The sequence below is a fragment of the Mus caroli genome, chromosome 5 (genome assembly GCF_900094665.2).
Source record: "Mus caroli chromosome 5, CAROLI_EIJ_v1.1, whole genome shotgun sequence".
NCBI lineage: Eukaryota > Metazoa > Chordata > Mammalia > Rodentia > Muridae > Mus > Mus caroli.
The window spans coordinates 46814832-46824386 of NC_034574.1; the positions used below are offsets into that span (position 1 = coordinate 46814832).

The following is a 9555-nucleotide window of genomic DNA, read 5'->3' on the forward strand; positions in this document are numbered from 1 at the left end:
ATATCCACTTATCAGTGAATACATATTGTGTGAGTTCCTTTGTGATTGTGTTACCTCACTCAAGATGATGCCCTCCAGGTCCATCCATTTGGCTATCAGCCTGCTTTCTTATAGAACCCAAGACTACCAGCCCAGGGAATGGCACCACCCACAATAGGCCCTCCCTAAGTAACCACTATTGAGGAAATCCCTTACAGCTGGATCTCATGGAGGCATTTCCTCGAGGGAGGTTCCTTTCTCTGTGATAACTCCAGCTTATGTCAAGTTGACACACAAAACCAGCCAGTACAGCAGACTAATGTTTAAATTGCATTTTAGCCAGCATACCAGGTATAAGGTGTTGTGTGTAGGGATGCCTGCAGAGCCATGGAGGAATGGGCTTCAGAGTCAGACTCGGCACTCAGATCTCTGGGAAGTCATTTTAATACCCGATTGCTGTGTGAGCTTGCTAAGCATGTTTTGTTTGATCTGTAAACTGGAGAATTCAGTGCTTACTTCATATAGTCGTTGTAAGCAGCACTGACAACAGAAACAGTCTCACAGGGGTTGGAATTGTAGTTCAGTTAAGAACTGCTTCCATCTTGCAGAAGACCTCATTTTGATTCCCAGTACCCACACCAGAGGTTCACAGCTGCCTGTAAGTCAGGCTCTAGAGGACGTGTTGCAAGCACCAGCACACATGTGTACAGACCCACACATGAGGACGTAACTGAAAATAAACACCAAAACAAAAAGACGAATTTCACAGAGCAGCAAGGGGAAAACACTAGTTCTACATCACTTTCTACTGGTAAAGTAGCCTTTTAAAGAAGCAAAAAGATACTCGTGTAGAGTAGTTTATTTCTTGTTTCTGTTTTAATGCTATACTCTCAAGGTAGCACTGGATGCCCCTTGTCATCATTCCACAGCAAAGACTAGAGCGGGGTGAGCAGTGCTTCACTACATGCTCATGGTTCCCTACGTGCTCCTCCGTTAGACCAGCATGAGTGCACTGGGCTGGACCAGACCAGCTGTCCTGAGGTGGGCTTAGCCGCTGGAAGGGGTAGTGATAGGATACAGATGCTGTGGTCATTCTGAATGAGGTCTATGGAGGTATCATAAATTCCACCATGGGGTACACGGGGCTGGTTCTAACAATGTTTCCTCCTAATTATTGCTTTGCTTCTGTTTTTGTTTGAATCCAGAAAGTCCTTTGCTGTTTCCTTATTACCCTCGAAAATCATTGCATTTTGTGAAGAGGCGGATGGAGAACGTTATTGATCAGTGTTTGCAAAAGCCAGCAGTAAGTCTGAAATGTGGGAGTGAGAAAAACTGCAGTGTCTTGGCCCACTTACATAAGTGACCATAATATTAACTGTTTTTCATTATTAAAATGGGTAGTTTCTTATGGTTCATCTTGTTAATTCCTTACACAGATTTTAAAAGTGGACTAGTGAAAGTGTTGGTGTCTTTAGGAATTTGTTCCAAGAACACTTAGTTTTTTGAAGTTTTAGTTTCAGGGCTGTTGTGTTGTGTCTTGTTTTTACTGTGGTAGGTGTGGAGATGCTAGTGAGAAGTGTGTGCCTTCCTGTGCCCCACTGCCAGCTCCTTTAAAACTCAGAGTTCTCTCTCTCTCTTCCTTCCCATTCTGTCACTAAGGAATCTCACCTCAAAGTTTGATGAGAGGGATGTTTTTAAAACCAGACTTTTAATAGTGGCACACGTTTTTCTGTAGAGTATCTTTATGTAAGTGCACTAATTATGTCTTTTTCTTTTTCTCTTTTTGTTTCATGTTGGGGGTAGGGTGTGATCAGGGTCAAACCCAGCATTTTGCACTTCCTGGCTAGACATTTCTTACCACAAACTGCATCCCACCCCTAATAATTTGTCTTAAATCTTACCTTATACAGGATGTAATTGGAAGATCGATGAATCAAGCAATTTGCATTCCATTATATAAAGATGCTAGGAGGTAATTCTCTTTACCTATTGTGAGCTATAAGTTTAACAATGATTATAAGTTTTTCTCATTTTGTTTTCTTGTTGTTTTAGTATGGACTGTGCACGAAGATTGTTAAAATTCCCATTTCTGTAAGTGTTCTTCCCAATCCTATATGGATAATACAGCTGTGTTTTACCCTAGGAAGCTTCATACCATATCTTACATTAAATTTTGTTCCTTAGGTGGAATAATAAAACTTCGAATCTTCATTATCTTCTTTTTACTATTTTAGAAGATTCGGTTTATAAAATGTGCATCTTAAGGAGACATACTGATATTTCCCAGTAAGTATTACTCTGAAGTTTGAATTACAGAGATAAGATTTTACTATTTTTAACAATTAACATACAATTTCTCTTTCATTGTTTTTTATTCTAAATAATGTGTTACCTTCCCCCCCCACCCATGTGTGTGTGTGCGTGTGTGTGTGTGTGTGAGAGTGTGTGTGCATGTGTGTGTGTGTGTGTGTGTGTGTAAGTGTGATTATGTCTGTATGTTTGCAGAGGCCAGAAGAGGGATCCCGTGAAGCTGGAGTTGCAGGCAGTTAAAACCTGCCCTGTGTGGGTGTTAGGAGCTGAACTCTGCTCCCCTGGAAGAGCAACAAGTGCTTTTAACTGCCAAGCCAACCTGTTCATGTTTTAGTGACGTTAACCTCCTGCCTTTACATTTGTCCCTTAACTGCTCTCAGTTGTAGTTTCACATCACTAAGGAAATGATACTGATTTAGAAGCTTCTAGGATTCCTTCTAGATTAAAATGATGTGTAGATACTGTATGTTGACTTTTTTTAAGGTCAGAAAAAAAGTCTTGACAACTGAATCAAGATTCTGTCTGAAGAACTCATTCAATACTGTGTTTTGGGTCCATTTTGGAAAGACTTTTCGTCTTAGGCTAACATGTTTTCCAGTAAATGGGAGGCTCTGTCCACAAAAACTTGCTTTGAAATTTTAAAGAAAAATCAAGTAAAAAGTTCATTAGCAACTTTGTTGTTGTTGTTTTGTTTTCCAAGACAGGGTTTCTCTGTGTAGAACTCTGTTTGTAGAGAACTGTGCTTCACCCTCCTCAGTTCTGGGATTAGAGGTGTGTGCCACCACCACAGGCTCCATCACCATCTTAAATCTCACTTTAAAGACAGTTTGGTCTCCCCTATATCCTCCTTTAAGTAACTACTTCATTCTTTGTTGTTTTTGTTTGTTTGTTTGTTTGTTTGTCTTGAGACAGAATTTACTCTGTAGCTCTGGCTGTCCTAGAACCTACTGTGTAGACTGGGCTGGCCTGGGAATCCCAGAGACCCACCTGCCTCTGCCTCCTCAGTGCTGTGATTAAAGGCATGCACCACTTTGCCTGGCAAGTATCTAACTACTTTGATAACTATGAGATTTTAAACTAAGGTGCTTTATCCTGGGATGTGTAGTCTAAATCCCAGCATTCTGTAGCAAGAGCGTGATGTTTTCCAGCTGCCAAGTTTATTGTTTAAACTATACAATGTTTCATAAAGTTTTCTTTATTCCCTTTTTTCTTCAAGATCTGTAAGTAATGGACTAATTGGTATTAAATTTGGGAGCTTCACATATGCCTCAGCTGACAAAGTCAGAAGAAGGTAAGTCTTGAGCCTGGATTACGTGACAGGCTCGGGTCCTGGGTAACAGTGTCTGTGTACCCTAGCTATTGGGTAGGAGAGTGTCAGGCTCATAGATGGTAAGGGCAGAAGTGTTCTCTCACTTCCAGAGGAGCGGGGCTCTTCACATTTTATCATAAAGGCTGTTTTACTTAGAACTGGTGAAAACTTTACCATCCACAGGAATTTGTGTGTTTTACATGCTGTGCTTTCCTGTAATTCTTTTAAGCCAGCGAAGTGATGTGGCTCAGGAAACAGATGTCCTGTGCTACCAAAGCCTTGTTACTTCTGTTGCTTTGTTACAGCAGCAGGGTGAAGTGGTGGTCAGCTCCTGGGTTTTCTTAGGGGTACAGAGGGGCACTGGTAACTAAGCCAGCCCCAAGGCTTTGTGGAGGAAGAGCCAGCACTGAGCACTGGCTGGTCCCTTCTCACTGTTTCCTCACACAGTGGTTTCAGTGATGCTTCCGGGATAGGTCTGTTTTTCACATGTGAAATCTTATTTTCACCTTCAGAATATAACATGAGGTGTCACTCATGAGTACTAGTAGACACAGGCTAGCTGTTGATGTCAGGTTTTTTAGAGCTGCGAATGAACTTCACAGTTTTTTTTTTTCTCATGATTGTCTATTTTTAAGATTTAGCTATATTGGGAAAAGTTAGTACAGAAGGTAATTTAGTGATCTTTTTAATAGAAATTAATGAGATAATTTGCCTTGCAGAGAATGTCAATGTCTTACATTACTTTTATGGCCTTGTGCCAGCATGAAGTGATCCATGCAGTGTTTCCTTAGTGGTTGTGGTCATTTTGATTTACTGGAACATCTCGATCCTAGCTCTTACAGTTGTCTAGACGCCCAGTTCTATGACGATGAGACTGTCACGGTCATCCTTAAGGACTCCATGGGACGTGAAGGGAGAGACAGGATTTTGGTTCAGTTGTCACTGTCCTTGGTGTATAACAGTGAAGATTCTGACGAGTATGAGTTCACTGGGACTTACTCCACAAGGTATGTGTCTCCTTAGGAGATTGGCGGCCTCAATGAGCAAGAGGCTTTCCTGTGTAGTCTTGCTGTGTAGACCAGGCTGATTTTGAACATAAGAAGACACATTCCCTCTGGGGATTAAAAGTGTGCACTGCCATGTTTAGAAACTATTTTAATATGAATCAAAGATTCTTATTGTTTTAGGCATGCCATATAATAGATTTTTTTTTTTTTTTAGTTTTAGTAGGATAACTATTGAGAGGCAGCTGAATGGAAACATTCCTACTTTGTATTTTTTTGTTTTTTATTTCTATATTGTTGATATACTAGAAATTGAACCCTAGATTTCCCACATGCTAAGAAGGTACTCTACCATGGTGCTGTATTCCAGTGTTTTTGCTTTTTTTTTTCCTTTTTGTTGAGACAGGGTTTCACTGTGTACCTTTGGCTAGCCTAGAACTCCTGAGGTAGACTAGGCTGGCCTTGAATTCATAGGACTCTGCATGCCTCTGCCTCCTGAGTGCTGTCTTTAAAGGCCTGTGCCACCACACACAGCCCTCCAGCCCTCTTTTTATTTAAGACAGTCTTACCAAGTTGCCCAGGCTGGTCTTGAACTCATTCTGTAGCCAGTAGCTTGTGATCCTCTGGCCTCACGGGTTTCCAGAGTATATGCCTGTCCTAAGAGGTGACTTCAGTTGAAAAGGAATTCAAACCTTAACTAGTGTGACATTCTATGTGTTTGGCATCACAGTATTTTACAGACTGTCTTATCACAGCTGTTTTGTGGTGGCTGCTAGGATTCTATTGAGAATGAGTGTGACTAGAAGAGCCTCCTGATACTGCAGGCAGGAGAGATCCTTCTAACTGCTGGTTGTTGTCCGTAGGCTTGACGAGCAGGGCAGCATTATCCCCACACGCACCATGCACTTTGAGAAGCACTGGAGGCTGCTAGAAAGCATGAGAGCGCAGTATGTTGCTGGAAACGGCCTTCGAAAAGTGTCCTGTGTGGTGAGTACTGCAGACCGTGCAGGATGTGACCTTGCTCCCTGGCAGGCATCCAAGGCCTTTCTTTGTGAATCATTTTATGATTCATAGTTTCTGCTAACTATAAGCATGGAGTAGCCTCAACTGTATTAGTTTCTTATTCTGACAAAGCTTACTAAATAGGTAAAAATAACTCTGGATTTTGCTAATCTTATAAATTGTTTTATTTAGAGGTCATTTTACATAAAGTGAAAGCTGAGTTGAGTGGCTTTGTGATAAATGATTAGGAATATAACTCTGTAAAGCCATCCTTTAAGCTTCTGATTTTAATTCCTCAATACATGCTGTATTTGTTAAGCTGTGCATTTAAACAGTGTTCATCTGTCCTTGTTTTCGTTAGTTAAGTTCAAACCTCCGGCATGTGAGGGTGTTTGAAATGGACATTGATGATGAGTGGGAGCTTGACGAGTCTTCAGACGATGAGGAGGAGGCTGGCGGGAAGCCTGTGAAGATCAAGGAAGAAGTGTTGTCAGAGTCAGAGACAGAGGCTCACCAAGACGCTGCTGCCCTAGACCCAGACGTAGTCATCAAAGTGGAGAAACTTGACCCTGAGTTGGACTCGTGACCCAGTTTGACAGCATTGTGTTAGTTAATGTGGCAAAAAGACATAGTGGGTGGACTAAGAATGTATCGGTCACATTGAGTTGTCTGTGTATCAAAGAAATAAATGGTAAATTTTATTTTTTCATACTCTGTTCCATCCTTGTGGAGGAGTGTCATTGTGGCAGACCCCTTTCTTGCTGGGTTTTTTCCCTCATACCGTGCAGAGCCAGTGTTTAAAGAAAACAAACACAGCTTTGATCCAAAGAGCCAGGCAAGTCATTCCTGTCAAAAGGGTCTCTCCTTATTCCTGTTGCGGAGCAGTGCATTTGAATAGAGTGCTTGTGATTGAGCACTCAGGAACCTCCGGCCTCAGGAACCTCGGGCAGGAGGCTGGAGAGAGTTCAAGGTGAGCCTGAACTAAGTTTAAATAGAATTTGGGTGTGTTTCAGGTATTTTTAAAAAATACTTAATTTAAATAATTACTTGTCTCGGTGTGTGTGTGTGTGTGTGTGTGTTCTGGCTTTGTAGTTTTATTTCCTTCCCATCGTAGTCTTGAAAATTTTATACTCATCACATGCCAAAATATTCCATCTTTTAAAATCAGAATAGTTGAGTCTAAGTTCAAAGGGACACCATGAAGTATTACCTTGGGTCTGTGGTTATATATAAAAAGCAGAATTTATATATGTGAGCTAATCTAGTAGTTTTGTACTTTGGGGGATGTCCAGTTAGTCACCATGCTAAGTACTTACTGTTAAAAGCTGCTGTAGCTAGAATTGGATGTCATGAGTTCACTAGGAGATAGTTCGTTTCAGTGGCACATTTTGAAGTTGTGACAATCATCTATAGCCTTGCCATCAACCAGCCTCTTGTTTTGATTGTCTGCCATGTCGGGGTTTTGTTTTTGGAGAGGGTGGAGGTTCTTATAGAGTACCAGAAACTAGTGCACAGGATTATACTTCTGGGGTCATAAAATCTTACAGTGTGGTAGCAAAGAAGATATAAAATCAGAAATGACCTCATGAGAAATATGTAGTCCAGAAACTGTTTTTGGTTGGTTGGTTTGATTTGGCTTTTTAAATTTTGTTTTCTTTTTCCAGACAGGGTTTCTCTGTATAGCCTTGGATGTCCTGGGATTAGCTCTGTAGACCAGACTGGTTTCAGACTCACAGAGATTAAAGGTGTGAGCCACTATCACCTAGCGTGTTTTTGTTTTTGAGATAAGGTCTCACTGTGTAGCCAGTCAGACCTTAAAATTCACTGTGGTCCAACTTTAGCTCCCCCAGTATAAAGAGTACAACATAGGGGATGGAAAAATAGCTCAGCCATTAAGATAACTGGCTGTCATGAGATCCAGAGTGACGTGTCACCATAAGCTAGCCGCAGCTTGCCTGCCGCTCGAGACTAGGTTCAAGGGGACTGAATTTCAGGCCTTGGAAGCCCTTGTGATTTCTGGGCTGTGGACTGCACTTGCTCACTCTGCCCCCTGGAAGGCCATCGGAGAGATGGCCAGGGTTCCACTGGTGTTAGACACGGCAGTTTTTCTTAGGCCCTACTGTAGTGGTTTTCAGACAGCCTGGGGGGAAGCACACACCAGCACAGAAAAGAAGGCATATTTATTGATCAACAGTAGTTGTCTTTTTTAAAGTTATTATTTTTGTCAATAAAGAGCACAACATAATCATCATCATCATCACTGGCTGTTTTTGCAGAGAATCTAGGCTCAGTTCCCAGCACCCATATTGGGGCTCATGACTCTCTAATCCAGTTCCACGGGATCTGATGCCCTCTGTGGCCTCTACAGGCACTAGGCTCAGACATGGTACACATAGATACATACACTTAAAACTCATACATGTGAAATATCTTTTTAAAAAAACGTACGATAGCCGGGCAGTGGTGGCGCACGCCTTTAGTCCCAGCACTTGGGAGGCAGAGGCAGGTGGATTTCTGAGTTCGAGGCCAGTCTGGTCTACAGAGTGAGTTCCAGGACAGCCAGGGCTACACAGAGAAACCCTGTCTGGAAAACAAACAACAACAACAAAATTACGACATGTTCCGCTATAGCCAGTACTGGTTGCTTCCTTGCTGCTGTGACAACATACCCAGAAGAAACAACTGACCAGGGGACAGGTTTGTATTGGCTCACAGTTCCCCACGGCATGAACAGGAAGGCCAGGCAATAGACCTACTCTGTCATGCCCATGATGGTGGAAAGGAGAAGCACATGGTTACGTTACAGCGGAGTGCTGAGCCAGGCTACAGGGCCCAGAGGCCGCCACCTCCTGACCCCCAGAGCATCCATCATTAGCTGAAACAGGGAGACAGGGCATTCCACATTCAGACTCCCAGCTAGATACCTGTCAAGTCGCTAATCGTAGGAACTGCATCGTGAGCGTGGTAGGGAGGCCGTAGGTTTAGTTTATATGGTTCTGTTTCTCTTCTTTCTAGACCAAGGTTTTCCACCAAGCACACTGCTCACATCAGGTTTTCCCCAGTTAGTGAATGCAGCTGCAAATTTATGGTTTTCACTCTTATTCCACACACTCAGCATATGATAAAGTCTGTCTCAAGGCTGAGAACTACTTTCTTTGAAAGCTGTTTTTTTAGAAATTAAATTTCGTAGCTGTAAGGACATAAACTGTTCCCTTACAGACATTGGAAATTATTTCTTGTTCTTACGAAATGATCCTAACTGGAAGTTAATTACACATGCAAGACGCTCACACATCTATAAATCTGTTTAAATGATGGAGGCATAATTGTACCTCAACTCTCTTTATGCACTGCAGCATGTAGAAATGAATCCCTTCGGGCCCCATTTCAGCCCTAACAAGATTATGTTCCACTGAGTAGTGGCTGCCGAGTCGGATCTGTACGCTCATGCTGCTGATAAGCCATTACAGTTCATAAATGTCACCTTTCCTCTGGTGTGTGCAGTCAAACTGAACTCGGGGCCCCAAGACACAAAGGGTGATGTGTACTTACTGTTGTACGGATGATAAATCTGCCCCATGACAAGACCTGAGATGAAACTAGTGTTTACTAGCTTGTTAATGTTTTCAAAGCTAAAATGAGAAGGTAAGCTTATTGTGTGCGTGGCCCGCCATCAAATTTACAAGGTTTGCCTGTTCTCCAAGACTAAAAGCTTTAGGGACGACTTTTCTTCATTTCTGCATTACTGACTCCTGTTAGTGAGTGGACATTATTGTTAAGTTGTATTTCTTGCCACAGTTTAGATGGTAAAGCTGGGTACTTGGGAGTGAGATGGGATGAATGGGCAGACGCTATAAACCACACTCCTCCCTGCAGACATGTCAGGGGAGCTGTAAAACCTGTAGCCACATAGGTACCTCCTTTCCCCACATCTCTGCTTGCTGTGCCCAC

At 42.3% G+C, this 9555-nt stretch overlaps 1 protein-coding gene across 1 annotated transcript in view; it reads left to right on the forward strand.

Annotated features, from left to right (window-relative positions):
- Anapc4 (anaphase promoting complex subunit 4) overlaps positions 1 to 6315 on the forward strand; it is a 33476-nt gene extending 27161 nt beyond the window's left edge. The window contains exons 21-28 of the mRNA XM_021162022.1: positions 1185 to 1282; positions 1890 to 1951; positions 2032 to 2070; positions 2164 to 2265; positions 3506 to 3580; positions 4432 to 4605; positions 5466 to 5589; positions 5966 to 6315. Coding sequence (XP_021017681.1) covers positions 1185 to 1282; positions 1890 to 1951; positions 2032 to 2070; positions 2164 to 2265; positions 3506 to 3580; positions 4432 to 4605; positions 5466 to 5589; positions 5966 to 6190 — 899 coding nt within the window. The 3' untranslated portion in view covers positions 6191 to 6315. The remainder of the gene's footprint in view (positions 1 to 1184; positions 1283 to 1889; positions 1952 to 2031; positions 2071 to 2163; positions 2266 to 3505; positions 3581 to 4431; positions 4606 to 5465; positions 5590 to 5965) is intronic.
- The last annotated feature ends 3240 nt before the right edge of the window (positions 6316 to 9555 follow it).